Raw genomic sequence first — 18,152 nt, forward strand, 5'->3', positions numbered from 1 at the left:
CGAGAAGTCATAATCAAGCCTATCAACTTGATAGATAAATAGTGAAAGAATATTACATGAGATAAAATTTGTCAATTGTCGTGATACGATACGATAGAGGGTCCAGTTATTTTCGACAGCATTGTCTTTGGTTCTGAAAGCACGCTGAGATTTACTCTGTGATCACTAAGTCTCACAATTCGCGCGTTTCTAAAGACAGAAAATCGTTTGATGATCTTGAAATCTATTTTTTCTAGATCTTTACGTATCGTGCCTTTGCAACGTTACACTTGTACGGTACAACGTAGGTCCCTTCTCGCAAAATGAGCGTCACGCTTGGCGATCCCGATCGCAAAAGTGAGAACCACAGATCTCCCCCTGCGGATCGACCTCGAAAACCGCGGATGAGCGCCACTCTTCCACGGCGCCGCGACGAGCTTTCGTGGTCGTAAAATTCCTCGCATCGTGTGCCGTGCAAGCGGTTACCGATTCGCCGCGGTTTGTAGATCGCGCGGATGGGACCGGCGACCGCAACTTCGACGGACTTTTCACGACGAAGGAACCTTCTGGAGGATCCTTCAACGACATCTCTCGCACGCAGCTCCTGCATGCAGACTTCCTCTACCAATCGATCTTTTCCACAATCGTGCAATGCCTTTTTACATAGAAAACATATAGTAAATCCCATCAATCCTGAACTAAATGTCTTCCACATGATGCGTGAGCTTACATATCTTTGGTAAATGTTCAGATCAGAGGCGACTTCACTGATTTCAATGTCCTTGGCATATATTGTCAAGAACATAGCTCTGACTAAATTGCAAAAAGTTTCAGCCGTCGCTCGTTGTTTATTAAAAAGTTATTGACCAAAACCGTTTAATAATTTTGCACGAATTTTCAGCTGTCCACGCGAAAGGAATTCCAGATTGAATTAGGTTAGGTTAGATTTTTGCGGGGAAAGGGTGCAAAGCGTCGCCCTTCCCCCGTTCACACTTCTACTATTCATATCTATAGATCTCTTATAGATTTGCAAATCTATGTAAACAATAATTCTCATTATTGTTTGTAATATCTTTCCTCTTTTACATGTACTGAGAAAAAAATGTAATTGATCCAACGAAATGTTTTGTCACGGGCTGCTAACAAAATATATACTTATTTCAACAAGTTATATATTGAATCAAATATATAATTGTGGGATTATAATTCTCATATGTGTAATCTAAGAACTACATATTTGTTTGTCGAAATAAGTATATATTTTGTTGGCAGCCCGTGACAAAACATTTCGTTGGATCAATTACATTTTTTCTCAGTGTGGAAAACACACAGGAAATCCTATCAATCCTAAAATGTCTTCCGCACGATGCGTGTTTTTATAAATCTTCTTTCTCTTTCTTCTAGAAATTTAGAATTGTTTCTTCAAAGATATCTAATAACTATAAAGTATAAAAGGAGGAGATGTAACTGCGGATGCACAATAATGTACTGAGGAGATACTTGCTCTTGGCGAGGAACGTTTTATTTGATTTCGCGATCGTTTCGAATCGACAATGCTTGGCTTTCTTTGTTACGATAACTAGGAGTCGTGATCGTTGATGTATCTTCTCGCAACATCGCCCATAAGAAATATAGACTTGGAAAAAAGTCTCGGAGTACCCTTAACTATACGCAGAGGCGTGAGTCACTCGGCGTACCACCTACATCGCGCGACGTTGAAGGTAACGCAGGTCCCCGCGACTCTTTCGCAAGGCGTGCGCCGTTCATCCTCGATTTGAAGCCCAAAGATGAAAGCCACGCATTACACGGCGATGATCTCTCGACAAGATAAGAGATGCATCCCATTCTTTAGAGCGTCATACATCCCTCATGATGTATGCATTTCGCCGGTGGGTGTCCAAGAGTGCTCTCCACGGTAATACACCCTGCCAACGGAAGACAGTCAGAACTCGAGGCTATCGTGGAAGATTGCAGTCTTTATTAGCCGCGGAATAACCGACATTTCGTGAGCTTCCTTTTTTCGACCAGCCGAACAAAGCGAAAAGAAATCCCGCGGCAATCCTACCGCTTCCAAGCAATAGCATCGATTCCTCGAGAATGCACAGGTGACTTTGTAATATGAATCGTTACGCAGTCGCTTGGAACACATCATTTATTGTTTTTTTTATTTTAATATTTAAACAATTATTTTACACACAATTTATGTACTTATATTTATCATATTGTTACTTTTTTTTATTTGTTGGCTGTTAAGCAAATTTGTTTTGATTGCATCTGTCAATTGTTTAGGTATATTAATGTAGAAATTGTCTGTGTGTAATAAATCTCTTTGTTTAAACGCGTGTTAATATTCTATTATATATTACACGTTAATTTTTTATACAAAGGTTTAATCCCTCGAGAACGATAATAGAGAATGGCATTTCTGGCGAAATGCCATTCAGATTTAATTACATAATCACGCGCATTTACACCAAGAGGTTGAGAAACACACAGCGAATATTTCGCACATCACGTGAAATGCTAGAGTTAGCTAACATTGTTAAATTATTCCAAGTAAGCGTGTTTCATTTAACATCAGAATAGCCTCTAACAAGGGCTATTCTGATTCAATAAACCATCTCCATATTCATATGCATATCCGCATTAGTTACAATTTTAAACAAATTTACAATAAAACTATTTTCAAGTCCAACGCACGGACGAATCAATACGCGTTCCTCTAGTGCAGAAGTTGCGCCAGTTGCATTATACAATAAACAATTGTCACTGTTATCGACACTCGCGATATACCAAACGCAATCATATCTGCATACGTATCAATCTGGGTCAATAGGATAGCAGGATAGCAACATACGTCGACTAAAACTACTCCACGCTTCGGAATATGCATGACACGCGTTCCTCTGCATTGCACTCTGCATTTGAAATCATGTATCTTGTTATCAGATGTCAATGCAGATTTCTCGAGCACATTTACATCGGTAATTGTTCCCAATGAAAGTATCAAAATCATAATTAAAAAAACAAACTCAAAATTGATCACGCAAATCTAGTGACAATATATTAAAAAAGATGCATAAAAAGCTTAAAACCAAAAAAAGATTAAAATCAAGATCGAATACACTCGAAGAGTCTGAGTGTTTTCGATTGATTTTTTCTAAACGTGTTTCATGCTTTCACGATTTCAACTGCATGAACGGTCGATTCAATAACACGACGCAAATGTCATAAACGACTCTCCCACGCCAGTACGAAGGCAATACGAGGTATCATTCGTCCGACGAGTCCCGCTCTCGCAACGACGATAGACCCTCGATATCGGCAAAATGATAATTCCGTTCGTCGAACCGGAAGGCAACGGCGCGATTGCCGATTGGCGAACAACCGTGAGAGAAAGAGCTCACGACTCGCCACTGTTCTTTTTCTGGGGAGGATAATACTTGGGGAACGGTACATAGCCGAAGGGTAACGCTCGCTCCCACCGCTGCTGCCGTCGTCGCGAAAAAAAGAGAAACCGGCGGAGAATAAGGATCGGAGCAACAGGCCGCAGAAACTGAATCTGCCTACTGTTCCTCTCTTATTGGATGCCGCTTCAACCGCGGACCGCATCGGCACCGCAAACGCCAACAAAAAAAGACCTGCGAGTCCGCGAGTCTCCATTTAGATTCTCGACGAGAAACTTCATTATGCAAACGCGCAATTTCTATCTAGCCAACTTTGTTCTCTCCTCTTATCGGAAGAGGACTTTCTTCAGTCCTTTCAAGGTACTATAGGACAGCGCGCTACGAAGAATTCTATTCCTGATAATAACTTTTTTTGTGTTTCTATTCGATAATAATGAAGAGTTTTAGAAAAAATATTATAATATTTTGCGATGCTATAGTACGTTATAAATTTAATAATGAGAAATGTTGAAACATGGAATAAGAATTTTGAATTTTTGAATTATAAAAAATGATTTTTCGCGTTCTAATTTTATTTCATTCTAATGAAATATATGCAAGAGGTTGACACACCTGATAAGAAATTTACTGTAAATTACCAAGGCTGAGAGTGTTTCGGAAGGGATAAAGATCATCCTTTCCTAGTCGCATTCAGTCAGAACGATTGGAATCAGAGTCGACCTCTCGACAAATTACTTCGTGCAGCCGGAAGGCGCATTCAGATTATGGTAATGCCACTCTCTCAATTTCGAATCGAGCAACTGTTAAATCACCGCGAGGAAACGAAATTCTAATTTATGGTCGTTTGTTGGTAATAAATGGGTTCGGGGTGATGTGGCGAGCGAATTTGCGCGGAAATAAAGAACCCTTAGGAGAAAGTTGCCGACAACAACGTCGTCCTAAACCGTGAGAAATGTTCAGTGAGATTTACTGAGTAAACGCGTGTTCATTGTTTCTATGGAAGAAATATTTTTACACGTTTCTTCTGCACGAATCTTGTACATTTAAGGAAATCCTGGAGTCGTCTGTATTACCGATGGAATAAATGAGTTTTTTTAATAGATCTTTTCATTGGTTGCGCAGAATGAAAAATCCTTTCGCACGATATCAAGGAATTAATCTTGTGCTCTGTTTTACTCTTGGCCATGATTTTAGAGATGCACATATGCTCAAAATTTTTATTTCAATCGTTTTTACTAGACTTCTGAAGTCTCTTTTAAGAGCTTCCTTATATTCTTTCCCTCTGTCTCTTTGTTAATAGCTACTCATTTTGTACGTATAAACTGCACTTATATGTTATAAGCATATTATCATACGAGGCAAGCCACAAGTTGGTAATAAAACTGTAATTTTCGAAATTTGTAATATACATAAAAAAAAAGAAAACACAGATCCGTCAGGAGGAAAATGCGATTAAGCGGAGCAAGGTTTTGAGTTAATTTTCCTTGTTAAAAAGCGATTGCTTGCTTTTTATTTGTGGGTCCTCCATTTCGTTGTCCAGGTAATTGACAAACATTTTTATGTGTACTGTAATTGTGGAAAAGAATTGTGGAAGGTTATTGTTTTATGCAACCAAAAAGAAGTTTGATTGGAAGAAAGTTCATGGTGAAACAGACGACCCAGGATCCCCTTAACGGAATCCACTGAGGCGTTCGATAAATGCCGGTGCAAGCTCACGTCCCGGCTTTCGTCTCGCTTCCTCCTGATTTTTCAATGATCACGAGCGTTTCTCTATATGTTATACAAATTATCAAAGACATTTTACGTTTTATTCACATTATTCGCATACATAAACGGCGCGTGAAGCAGCAGATCAGATACGCGCATAAACGCCCAATGCAGGATCCCGTTAGATGATCGTATGCGTTCATCCGCTATCGACTACGAAAAATCCGCGTGATTACACGTGAACGTACGCAGCTCGTGCATAATGAAGGAACGGATGCTCGACTGCGAGATGCGACGCGACGCGACAACACGTGGCGCGCGCGCGCGAGCGGCCGTTACATCATTTATCTCGCGGAAATCGTAGACTCTCGGCGCATCGAAATAGCCAGCGCACGCACGTCTACGCACGTGTCTATGTGCGCGTGCGCCGTGCTTGATCGTGCCACGGCGACGCATAATTCACCTTCGCGATTCACGCATAGCTGTGGCCTGCGAGTCGCGTGCGACACGCGTGAGGTAAGCATGCGTGCGTATAAATGTCGTATCGGTAGTTTCAAGAGCGACGACGAGGAAGCAACGGAGAGATTGAATTACCGCGCGTAGCAAATTATTTATTTATTTAGTATGCATCACAGCGCGAGAAGAGTTTCGACATCACCGTGAGGTGGAATTAAAAAATCACGCGTACGGTTTGACGTACGGTTATTGCGGTGAGAAATTTTGCCCGTGCTTCCTCGTCGTCGTCGTCGTCGAGAGCTCACTGACTGAGCAGCAATTTACGTCAAGAGTGTCAAATGTGTGATTATACAGGGTACCGCAACTATGGAAAATACCGCCATTCTGGAAAAGGAAGAAATCAAAAGCTGGTAGCTATATCAATGTCAAAATATTAATACTTGATTCTTTTTTAACTTTTAGCGTAATTGTCTCCCCAAAAAGACGCGTAGCAACATGAAGAATCGGCGCGCGAGAGCGCCGACATCAATCGCAAGTCGTCCCATGCGATTTTATCATCAAGAATTGGCGGTTTTTGCAACTTCGGTACGCGGACGCGAAATATATTACATTTCAGCCGTCTTCGCGCGCGGATAGATGCACGGACGCGTCGCCTGATAATGAATCTCGGTGGAGAAAAGCTGCTGCCTTTATGACGTTCTAGTCGATTAAGCGCGATGTAATCGCAGATGCCCGCCGGCAGACGCGCGTTTCCTGCGTCCCTCTCTCGCGTTGGATTGGCAACGGCGACGTAATCCAATTTGAAGGTGATGCGTCTTCGCGCGATCTCTGCGTCTGCCCGGAGTCGTCTTTCCCCGGTGAGCACCGGCGCCGTCATCAATGATACCTCTGTCACCGGCCATTTTCCGCGTGTTAATATTTATTGCACACGAGAAATAAACCACATCCAGAATATTCAGAATACTCAGTGGAAACGAGGTATTGGTTATGTATAAGTACCGTAAGCATCCTGAATGATGCGCCGTTCCAACGGCAATATCGGCGCTTTAAGGTCGTTCTACATTAGACGCAAGCAAGCAATCGCATGAACGTAAGCTGCACTACTTCCGATTGTAAACTCCTTGCAAGCAGCAATCGCAAATTTTGGTCAAAGCCAGCAAGCAATCGCATGAACGCAAGCAGTACTACTTCCGGTCGTAAACTCCTCGCAAGCAACAGTTGCAAATTTTGGTCAAATCTGAAATTTGCGTCTTTGCGATTTGCAATAACCAATGAGCGTCGAGCTTTGCTATCATGGCAACTATATGGTATAATTTCATACTATTTATATTTTTGTACTTATTTCATGAATCTGACAGCTAGTTATCGGTTAGAAAATTTTAATAATGAGTGATTCAGAATGAAATGAAGATCCATTTCCGGATCTTGCAAATCGCAGAGACGCAAGATTCAGATTTGACCAAAATTTGCGACTACTGCTTGCGAGAAGTTTACGACCGGAAGTAGTACTTGCGTTCATGCGATTGCTTGCTGGCTTTGACCAAAATTTGCGATTGCTGCTTGCGAGGAGTTTACGATCGAAAGTAGTACAGCTACTTATCGTCAATGCAATGTAGAAGCTCAAATCGCAAGACTCGTGCGACTTGTGATTAATGTGCATGTGGTCAATCGTTGCAACTAATATAGAAGCGTTGCGTCGATGTTTCCGAGCGCAGACTGGAAACTTAACTCTTTCAGGGGCACAATTAGACGACTCGGTGGATTTTTGTGAAAATATGTAGTTCTATGTTTTTCTGATCGCTGCTTACGAATCTGAAGTCAGATTTAAAAATTCAATATGGCGGATCAAATATGGCCGCCATCAGTGAAAAAATTTGAAAAAATGAATTTCTGTTTTCAGATTCCTAATCTAGGGAAAACATACTATTGAAATGACCTATCACACTTTCAGAAGCAAGATAAAAGATTCCAAATGTTTTACATTGTTATACAATTCTTGTATTATATTTATCTCAATATATATTATTTATATAAAAAACTCAACTTGTAATATTTTTTCAATATATATTTTGAGCAAAAGATCCACATTTGTCGTTTATTTCGCAAAACTATATAATTGCTTATTTATTTATAAAAAATTGTAGGGGAGACCAGGGATAAAAGTAACACGGGACAAATGTAACAAACGCGATTACTAAAAAAAAACATTCATGTACGAATCTATCCACGGTTATACGTCTTTTGAACGTCCCTCTCACCTCAGTAGCGCTCGAAGCTCTTTCATGAGAGGTTCTGTGTCTGTTGCATCGATGCCATAAACACACGGTCAAAGTAAGTATTTTGTGTATGTTTTCTTAATTTCTTAATATTGCATTGGAAATTTAGTTTACCCCTTTATTTATTGTTTATTATAAATGAGTCGCTATTCCTTTAAATAGTTTGATGCATATTTTGAGGTTAGTTTATTTTATAACATTAAATATTTGATCAATTGTGGCCAAAATCTAAGTCGGGACAAAAGTAACAGTCTGTTACTTATGTCCCGAAAACAATAATTGTTATTGGTGTTGATTTCTATTCATTTATATATATTTCTCTTACAAAAACGTTCTTATTATTATTATTCTTATTATTTTAGAATGCCGAATATACGAAAAAGAAAAACAGATAGAGGCTTAGCACTAACAATAAATTCAGTTATGTTTGCCATAATTGTCTTTCTGACAATGAGTGACTTTTTTCAATTTTGTAACAGATATCGAAGTATTTCATACCTTTTTTATTTGTTGTTATCTGTTTTTATTTACCTATATGAATATCAATTCCAGAAATTTATGATTTTTCACTTTTTTAGTTAATTTTCTTCAGGTATAAATAATTGCATAACCTTAATTTATAAGAATAGTTTATGTTGTGTTATAAAAGAGAAGTTCCTTGTGATATTAAACATTTTTGTTTATTATATGTTTGTATAATTTCGTTTATTTTATGATTGAATAATTTTATGTTCGTATAATTTTGTTTTTATAATTTTATGTTTAATTATTTATGTTTAAAATAATTAAACATGTCCAGAATTATTTGAAAAAAGTTTATAAGGAAAAAACGTTTCACTACATTGATTATATGTTTGTTTGAATTTTATTTTATCTTGTTAAAATCAACCTTCAGCCCTGTTACAACCAGCCCTAGGGATAGGGACAATCGTAACAAATCTCGATTTTTATAAAATTCGATTTTTCCACGTAATTGTATAATGTGCATAAGTTTTATCCATACCAAATAATAAGTAAAGAATGCATTAATCTTATGAGATAGAAAAAGTTTATAAATAAACAAGCAAATCGAAGATATCAACACAAATAAGTAAAATGTTACGTTTGTCCTTGGTCTTCCCTACCTTGCTAAAAAATTTGCAAAAATTATATATGATAGTAGGGGAGGTATCAAGTATATTCAATAATTTATTTAGCTTCTCATCTTCATTTGTGTCGTCAAAGACGAATTAAAATGAAAAGAAACGCAATTTTCTCAACTTTGTTTGTTTATAATAATTGCTAATTACTATAATAAATAAAAATATTAATAAAACTTGAAGGACAAGTATTTAGAAGTCAGAAGAATAAAAAGGTACGATTATTATGGCCAAATTATAAGAGCAACACTAATAAACCTGCGGCAATGTAAGTGGTACATATATGTACCAGTGCCCCTGAAAGAGTTAAACTTTGACGCACTCTTGCTATTTAAATTTTTTTTATAAAAAGAGAGTAATTAGATTAGAGCGTTCCAACGTCGCGAAGATTTCCAATATAATATGTTGTCGAACATGAAGGCGATAAAGGTATTGATACTCCATTAGGTCGAAACATCCTCAGTCGTCGCTCGTGCTCGTTAATAGCGCGTGGAGCACGCGCGCATATAATAAACACATGGATGTTAATGAGGCACAACTCGTAATTTATAGGGTGCTGTATAAGTCGCGACGGTATGCGAAAACGATGCTGGGCGTGGTAACCGGAGGCGCGCTCTCGAAGAGATCGCTCCTCGCGAGCGCGATGATAAGGCCGTCTCCGCGGATGATCGCGTCCATGCGCGAGTACTTGCTGCGTTACGGCCATCGGAACGACACTCACCTGAAACAGAACGGAAACGATGCCTCAATAATGTGCCATTCTCTATGAGATAATTTTAATTAAGGTGACTCCAGCGCCTCGTAGCGCCAGGATACGCGGCGATGCAGCCACCTCGTATTTCGAATTATGCTTTTACGAATTATGGTTAATCATGATTTTTATTATGAGAAAAAGGAAATTGTTGGCGCTTTCTTGCTGTCATTCTTAAATATTTACCATCATGTAAAAGCAACTGTCGACATCTTATATATGAATCAAGGATAGCTTTTACAGATAAAGATAGATCTCGATACAGATCAAGATAGATCTTTGGATGTGAATGTGCACTTTACTATGTATATGTATATGTAATAAACAACTTATATTATAGGTATATGTGATGCAAAACTTTAGTCTTTTTCAGCGTTCTATTATTATTTATATCTCAAATAAATTCTCACTTTTTTACGTTTTCGAAGAGGTGACATCGAAGTTAGAAAATGTCATATGTCATGGTTTAACGATAAACATAACTTCAAAAAACGATAGTGAACAATGATGAGCAATGGGAAGTTAGATATGCTTTTTATATTCAACAAATCAGTTTGGATTTGAGATTCGGGGAACAGTTTTCTCGCATGCGACATATTTACAACTTAGCGTCTTTGGGATTAACACTTATTCTAATCGATGCAGTACTCTCTAAAGTTTTGGGAGTGAAAATCCGGCCGATTTTCACTCTAATCATGGAGTTACTGACCAGTTCACTCCTATGGAGTAAATATTCATTCCAATAGAGTGACTTCATTCACTTTAAGATAAAAAGTGAAGAGTTTCACTCTTATTTTTAAAGTGAAGACATAAGCGCTCCAAACTTCGCTCTGTTTAGAGTGAAATTGCCTTCCCATTTCCCGGTTCTGCGTGTTCAGAAGGTTTTAGGTTAGAATATCATAGGCCGCGAAGACAAAGCTGATCAGTGAGCGCTCAGTGATTTTTCATTACGATATATTTTCATTGGTTTCTGCACTTGAATCCAACGAAGATCTAAAGGCAAGAACTAATTATAGATTAAAAAATCACTGAGTGTTCACTGATTAGTTTTATTTTATGAAATATGACACTCTTTTCAGAGTTGAAGAATCATTCCAAATAAGCGTGAATAACTTTATTTTTTTAAAAAGGTGAAATTTCACTCTTTTCGACTGGCAGTATTTTCATTATTGCTTGTAGTGACATCTCACTCCAAAAGAGTGAGATTCCACTCCAAGAAATTTAGAGAGTACTTTTAACTGAATAGTACTTTGGAGATATCGTAGAGAAACAAACTTTTTTCGGAAATAAATTCGCAATTTAGCATTCTGATTTTCTGCCAAAAGATGGCAGAAAATAAAGAAAAAGAGAACAAATATTTTAATGACTGAATTGCATTGCATATATTATGCACCTAAAGCAAAAACGTGCACAAAATGACTACAATCATAAAACTTTTGCATGTACCTAATGCAAACTGCAAAATGTTTATTATTTAAAGAATCTTTTTTATGAGATATGAAAGCAAACATTTAAAGCGGAAGCTTCGGTTGTCATAACATGTAATTGATTCAATTCTTTTTATTCCTTGCTGCATTACTTTTTATTTTTATTAATTTTTATTACTTTTATTTATTTTTATTATTAAATTTATTATAAAGAGATAAAAAGATTGTACAATAAAATAATAGTACGATCAATAATCATACGTATAAATAAATACCTATAAATAAATAATTAACGTACAATATAATATAATTAACGTTTATTGTGATACCAGAGGAAATAACATTGAGAAGTAGAAGTTTAAAACGTGCTGACTTTCATGAATAATTCTACTCTTGACACAGTTTACTTTTGCGAGCCAAATCGAAGAGAGATGAAAGTGATATATATGCGTGCCTACAAAAGCACAGTGCATAAAGAGCACACCGGAGATAACGATTCGCAATGCTGTCCGAATCATAACGAACATTGCAAAACGAGAGATCGCAACAATTGTCACCTAAAACATTTATTTCCCTAGAATGCAGCCTAGCATTGTCACTTGAAACGGCAACTGGAAACTGGAGGAACGAGATCTATCATTTGTTAACATTATTTAATAGCCTAGAAATGCCCCTGTTAACTCGGCCATGTCACGCGAATTTATCGCGCCCCAAATCGACTGGCGGAACGTGTCGCCACGCAAATCGGACGCTGATAGACGCGATAAATCGTGTCCCTGACGCCGGAAGTGCAACGCCAGCATTGCCGGTCTGGTTCCGACCTTTAGATATGTGCAACTACAGTTGCAACTAACTGCTCCAAATCGAGATCTACCAGCAGTAGAAATATTTTTTAATAAACGACGGACGTTAGCTAAAATCTCCACAAGCTTCATTCACAACAGGATGATGATCTTGATGACATTAAAACAATTATTGAAATCGGAGGCTCCCTTTTTGTAAATAATTATCAAAATTTTTCCTTTTTTCCTTTTTTCTGTTTCTTTCTTCACAATAAAGGCACTTTAAGGAAAAAAGAAAAAATTTTGGTAATTATTTACAAAAAGGGAGCCTCCGATTGCAATAATTTTTTAATATGTTATCAAGGTCATCATCCTGAGTGAAGCTTGTGAAGATTTTAGCTACCGTTCGTTGTTTATTAAAAACTTATTAACAAAAATCGGAGGTGGTCTTTTTGTAAATAATTATCAAAATTTTTTATTTTATTATTATCCATGATTTATGATCTATCTAAATGGCATTCTAGAAGCAATTTGCTATCCCTAGAATATTTCGTCGTACTGTGTCACAGCCGATATAAACACGAAACAACGAAATGAGAAAGAAGTCTCGCGTGGATAGGAAGAACAAGTTGTAGAAGCAAGCTCGTCGAGAATGATAGCCCGTCAAGGCTGCGGCGTGACAGTGTGACCCCATGCCACCCCATAGACGGCGGTATATTTACCACCTGGAAGTGCTTAGAAGGGGGTTCTCATCCGCGTTTCCTGATAGTCTATTATTGGACGGTCTATTAAAGACAGTGCTTTAGCGAGCACCGCCACGCCTGTCGCGCGAAAATTATGGAATAATGTTACGTCCGCGACGCGATGGTACATAAAACGCCCGCGAAACAAATTATCCCGGGACATTGTAATCTCGGCTCGCATTCCGATTTTTCCAATGCGCGATATACGACATGGTTAAAATGCAAAACATCTTACAAATGCGCGCGACTTAAAGCTAATAAGGGAACATCGCGAACCTCGAAAATTATTCGAAATATCGAAAAATGTTTTATACAAAAGTTTCATGGTAAAAACGCCCCTATTTAATGACAGTAATGAAATTTTTTTAAATAATGTTTTCAAAAATTAATTTCAAAAAATTATTTTCAAACAAATTTCATTAATGTCATTAAATAGAGGCGTGTTTACCATGAAACTTTTGTATAAAACAGTTTTCGATATTTCGAATAATTTTTTAGATATATCGAGAAAAGTAAAAAGGCAGTCAACATTTGAAGGGTGGTTTTCTACTCCTTAGAACCTTAGAATTTTTTGACAGCAACTGAAAATTTCGAAATTCATGTATTAACCCCCCCCCCCCTACATGTATGTAAAGTTTTATCAAAATCAGAATTTTCGAGTTCGCGGTGTTCCCTTGTAAGTAATTTCTCTTTGTTTCCATTTTAAGTACAGAATATTTCTTTGCTTTCGTCATCGTTTTAATTTTTTGCATTAATCTTATACAAAATGCTCGAAATAGAATGGAGGTATGTAGAGAACTCTTTGAAAAGACCGCCACGTGAGATCGATACTGAGTGGTGACGGCGCTCGTGGGTTCCCTGTCATGCTGATTATGCAATTCCTCGCACGTGCTCCGTAATATTATACTTGTTTACTTTATCCCGGAGGAGAAACAAACTATTAAAAATTTTCACTAAAATAATAAATATCTCATTTGCTAGAACGCTCGTGTTCTACATCAAGTATCAAGTATTTGTGGCGTTTGCATCAAATAAAGTCGGTCGAAGCTGAAGTGGCAGCGTCAGCTGATCCGATGACTGCCGTTCGCCATCTCGTATTCTCGCCAGCACGAGAGACTTACGCATGCGTATAAGAGTGAGTATCAGTGGTACCAATATGAATATAAGAAACTCTAAGCGTATTTAAAGATCTTGAATATTTTCCCTAATGAACACACTTATTAACAATCTTTGATATATAATATAAAAGAATTATAATCATTTATGCAATTATGCGTGTAATACAAAATTATTAATTCACAATTATCTGAGTTATTAAATATTAAATTAATTAGTTGAATAATTAGTTTGCTTATTAATTCAAGCATTTCAGTTCCGTCATTAACCCTTTCAGAGGCACTGGTACATATATACCACATATATACATATGTACCACTTACATTGCAGCAGTTTTATTATTGTTGCTCTTACAATTTGGCCATAATAATTGTACCTATTTATTTTTCTGACTTCTGAATACTTGTCCTTTAAGTTTTATTAATAGTTTTATTTATTATAGTAATTAGCAATTATTATGAACAAAGTTGAGAAAATTGCGTTTCTTTTCATTTTAATTCGTCTTTGACGACACAAATGAAGATGAGAAGCTAAATAAATTATTGAATATACTTGATACCTCCTACTATCATATATAATTTTTGAAAATTTTTTCGCAGGTTCAATTTTTTATAAATAAATAAGCAATCATATATTTTTGCGAAATAAGCGAGAAATGTGGACCTTTTGCTCAAAATATATATTGAAAAATATTACAAGTTGAGTTCTTTATATAAATAATATACCCAGTAAGCAAACTGTCAGCAGTATGTCGACAGATTGGCAGCAGATTCAATCAGAATAATGCAACAGATCCGGTACCATCTGTGTCCGCATTAAGATTGTGTTCTGCCAGCAGATCCTGCTAACATGATCTGACAGCAGATTGGCGACAGAAACCGAGCAGAGCCTGCCGACATAACCTGGCGGCAGATTGGCGGCAGAAATAGAGCAGGATCTGCGCAGTGTAGTTGGCAGCAGATTGGGAGCAGAAATCGAGCAGGCTCTGCGAGAAAGTGCCGTAGTAGTACAAATTTATTGGAGCAATATTAGTTAACAATATAAATCTAATTTTTTATGTGGGGTATGAATTAATTTCTTATATTGGTTCACTATTGTAAAGTAATCTGTTTTTTTAATCAATACTTAATTTGATTAAATGGGCAACTTTAATGCCTTCAGATTGCTTGCGGCGTGTGTGGACGTTGTCCATGAGAACCTCTGTGTCGCAAGTGCAAAATTCTTAGAAAAATTAATATTATTATGTCAAGACGCGTATATTAACTTATATAACTGTCAGGCTAAATCTTAACGTCGAGTAAGAACTCAACATGTTCACCACCTAGCGGTGCGGAGCGAAAACGCATATTCCTAGCCGTGTAAATTTGAATAGTGTCAAAAGCTGCAGATCCTGTTCGGTTTCTGCCGCCAATCTGGCGCCAGGTTATGTCGGCAGACTCTGTTCGGTTTCTGTCGCCAATCTGCTGCCAACTACACTGCGCAGATCCTGCTCTATTTCTGCCGCCAATCTGCCGCCAGGTTATGTCGGCAGGCTCTGTTCGGTTTCTGCCGCCAATCTGCTATCAGATCATGTTATAAGCAGGATCTGCTGGCAGAACACAAGCTTAATGCGGACACAGATGGTACCGGATCTGTTGCATTATTCTGCTTCATATCTGCTGCCAATCTGTCGGCATACTGCTGACAGTGTGCTTACTGGGTGGATTTTGTACCCAATCTGTGGCCTCTCTGCTCACATATTTTGTCGAACAGATTTTGCCAATGTCTGTTCTTCGCAGGTTTGGCTGACTAGGATATATATTGAGATAAATATAATACAAGAATTGTATAACAATTTTAACATTTGGAATCTTTTATCTTGCTTCTGAAAGTGTGATAGGTCATTTCAATAGTATGTTTTCCCTAGATTAGGAATCTGAAAACAGAAATTCATTTTTTCAAATTTTTTCACTGATGGCGGCCATATTTGATCCGCCATATTGAATTTTTAAATCTGACTTCAGATTCGTAATCACCCATACAGCACAGAAGCTTGCACCAACATTGCAGCAACGTTGCAACGTTGCAAATTGCAATGCAACAGTACAAAGACATTGCAGAGATATATATCCGCAAAATACCAGCACACTTGTAGCAACATGACATTAATATTTCGGAAACATTGCACAATCAAAATTTGTAATTAATTAATATTAATAATTCACTTTATTAAAACATTGGAGTCTTCCTATCCTAACGAGATTCGTCCAAATCTATTCGACCAATGATGTGTAATGACCAGAATCTGAGCTCGGTAATATATATGTGCATGCGGTGTTTGTCTCTTTCGACTATCTAAAGAACATGGTGGTTGTACGACGCGAGCATCATTCTAAAAGAAAGTAGTTACGTAAAAGAAAAAGGTAAGTACTTTTTTATAATATTATGTCTAATTATAGCACTTGTGTGCTGTTAATCTTGTATCTATTAATTATAATAGAGAATCACTCTATTTGCCTATCTCACGGTTTATATCACTATAACCTCAAAATTATGGAAATTCATTAGAAAACTGCATATTAATAGTTGTAATATTTTTAATAACTTTTTCTGTTATAGAAGCTGTTCGTGAAATACACAATCATGCCACTGATGCAGAAATTGCTGAATACATTTCCAGTGGCTTGCTCAAGCTCCGGTTAGGATTGAGAGATTAAAGTATGTCATTTTACATATAATTCTATACATACTTGCAGTATGTATATTTTTATGTAATTTGATGCTAATATATGAATTTTAATCCCTATTTTATTTTTACAGGCAACATACAAACAAAAACGAAGAAGATTCAATTATTTAATTAAAGGAAAAATATTTGAACATAATTAAAGGAAAAATAATATCTCAAGAAGAGGATTTTTAAGTTTTTTTTTTATAAAGAACAGTTACTTTTTTATAACAAAAATAGAGAAAATGTTTATTTCATTTTTTATTACTATTGTTATATTACATATAATTGTCTATGTTAATAAATAAAAATATTGAAGTTATATAAATAAAAATATTTAAAGTATATAATAATGAATAATTATAATTATTGCAAATTCATTACATTGCAATATTATTATGACGTTTCGTTGCAATGTTCCGAAAAGCGAACATTTTCACATTCCTGCAATCCCATAGCAATGCTGCAGAAACATTTCGCAGTGAATTTGCAATGTTGCTACGTTGCGGTGGAAGATTCCTGCAATATATATGCAATCTTTTCGTGCTGTATGGGCAGCGATCAGAAAAACATAGAAGTACATATTTTCACAAAAATCCACCGAGCCGTCTAATTGTACCGCTAAAAGGGTTAATACAAATTAAGGATGTATATATATACGTCCTGTTTCTTTCTTACAGCTACATAAGATAAGAGAAATATTAATCCAATGAATACACTTGTACAGAGTCAGTATGAATTAACAACTCAGGTCTTCAAGAAAGAGAATTAGATCGAGGAGAGCTCTCTCCCCAACATAATTCGCAACGCGAACAAGAACAAGATTTAATACACGCGATTGCAACCGCCTGACTGCTATCTGATGTATTCACTTTCAATCGTTACTTTGCGAGAATAATGAGAATATTCTCGCGCTGGTTCTAATTGAATTTTGCGTGGCGTAACGCGAACAACCTTACGATACGATCGCAGCATTCTCCCGCTTAAAACAATCGTTCACCAAAATAGAGTAGGAACGCGAACGCAAACGTTTTCACCACGAATTTCATAAATAGCACTCGAGCACCAGGCTGTGATCGGGCTTTGCAATTACGACAGCCGACATCGGAGGTATTCCAGGAACCTCACGACTTTACCTCGATGAAGTAATCAAATCCGCGTGGCGGGCAAATTCGCGCGCGGCGCGCTGATGTGTTAAAAGTTGATGCGCGCCCCATTAATTACGCCGTTACTCATTCCTGCGAGCACGTAAGAAAGACAGAAACGCTAACGTACGCGCGGACACGATTGCCTCCACCAGGCGATCGTATTGAACCTCGTTAACCTTGACATTTTGAGCGACTCACGGTGCGCGTGAGTTATTTTAGAAAGGCAGAACAGATACGTGCCGTGACGAATTTCTACTCAGCGGGTCGATAAGCGATTGAGCGTAATGTGATTACGTATCCTCGTCTATTTACGTATATTCCTCTATATGTGACAGCGTATGCTCTTCTATGTGAGAACACACGCGCTCTTCCAGATGTACCGTTGCTCCTTTCATCGCCACGTTCTTCAAACTGTTTAAACCTGATATTCGTTTTGAATACAGATTTGGGAGACGCCGTCCCGTTTTCTACGTTCTTTTATAATAACTTCAACCATTAAGCGATTTTAATTATT

At 37.3% G+C, this 18,152-nt stretch overlaps 2 protein-coding genes across 4 annotated transcripts in view; one reads left to right on the forward strand and one right to left on the reverse strand.

Annotated features, from left to right (window-relative positions):
• LOC105280000 (cadherin-99C) overlaps window positions 1–18,152 on the reverse strand; it is a 181,596-nt gene that overhangs the window by 121,852 nt on the left and 41,592 nt on the right. The gene's annotated exons all lie outside the window — the stretch shown is intronic.
• LOC105279995 (uncharacterized protein C15orf61 homolog) overlaps window positions 1,252–18,152 on the forward strand; it is a 29,513-nt gene continuing 12,612 nt past the window's right edge. Inside the window, exon 1 of one of the 3 annotated variants that reach the window (XM_026975123.1) lies at window positions 1,252–7,880. Coding sequence is in view for 1 of the 3 variants with exons in the window: in XM_011340151.3 (XP_011338453.1) it covers window positions 13,791–13,802 (12 nt within the window). In the remaining 2 variants the exon portion in view is untranslated. Of the gene's footprint in view, window positions 7,881–13,337; window positions 13,803–18,152 lie in introns of those variants that run through there. The other 2 variants (XM_011340151.3, XM_011340146.3) reach the window with 2 other exon arrangements.

The sequence above is a fragment of the Ooceraea biroi genome, chromosome 14, assembly GCF_003672135.1.
Source record: "Ooceraea biroi isolate clonal line C1 chromosome 14, Obir_v5.4, whole genome shotgun sequence".
In the NCBI taxonomy this organism is placed as follows: Eukaryota; Metazoa; Arthropoda; class Insecta; order Hymenoptera; family Formicidae; genus Ooceraea; species Ooceraea biroi.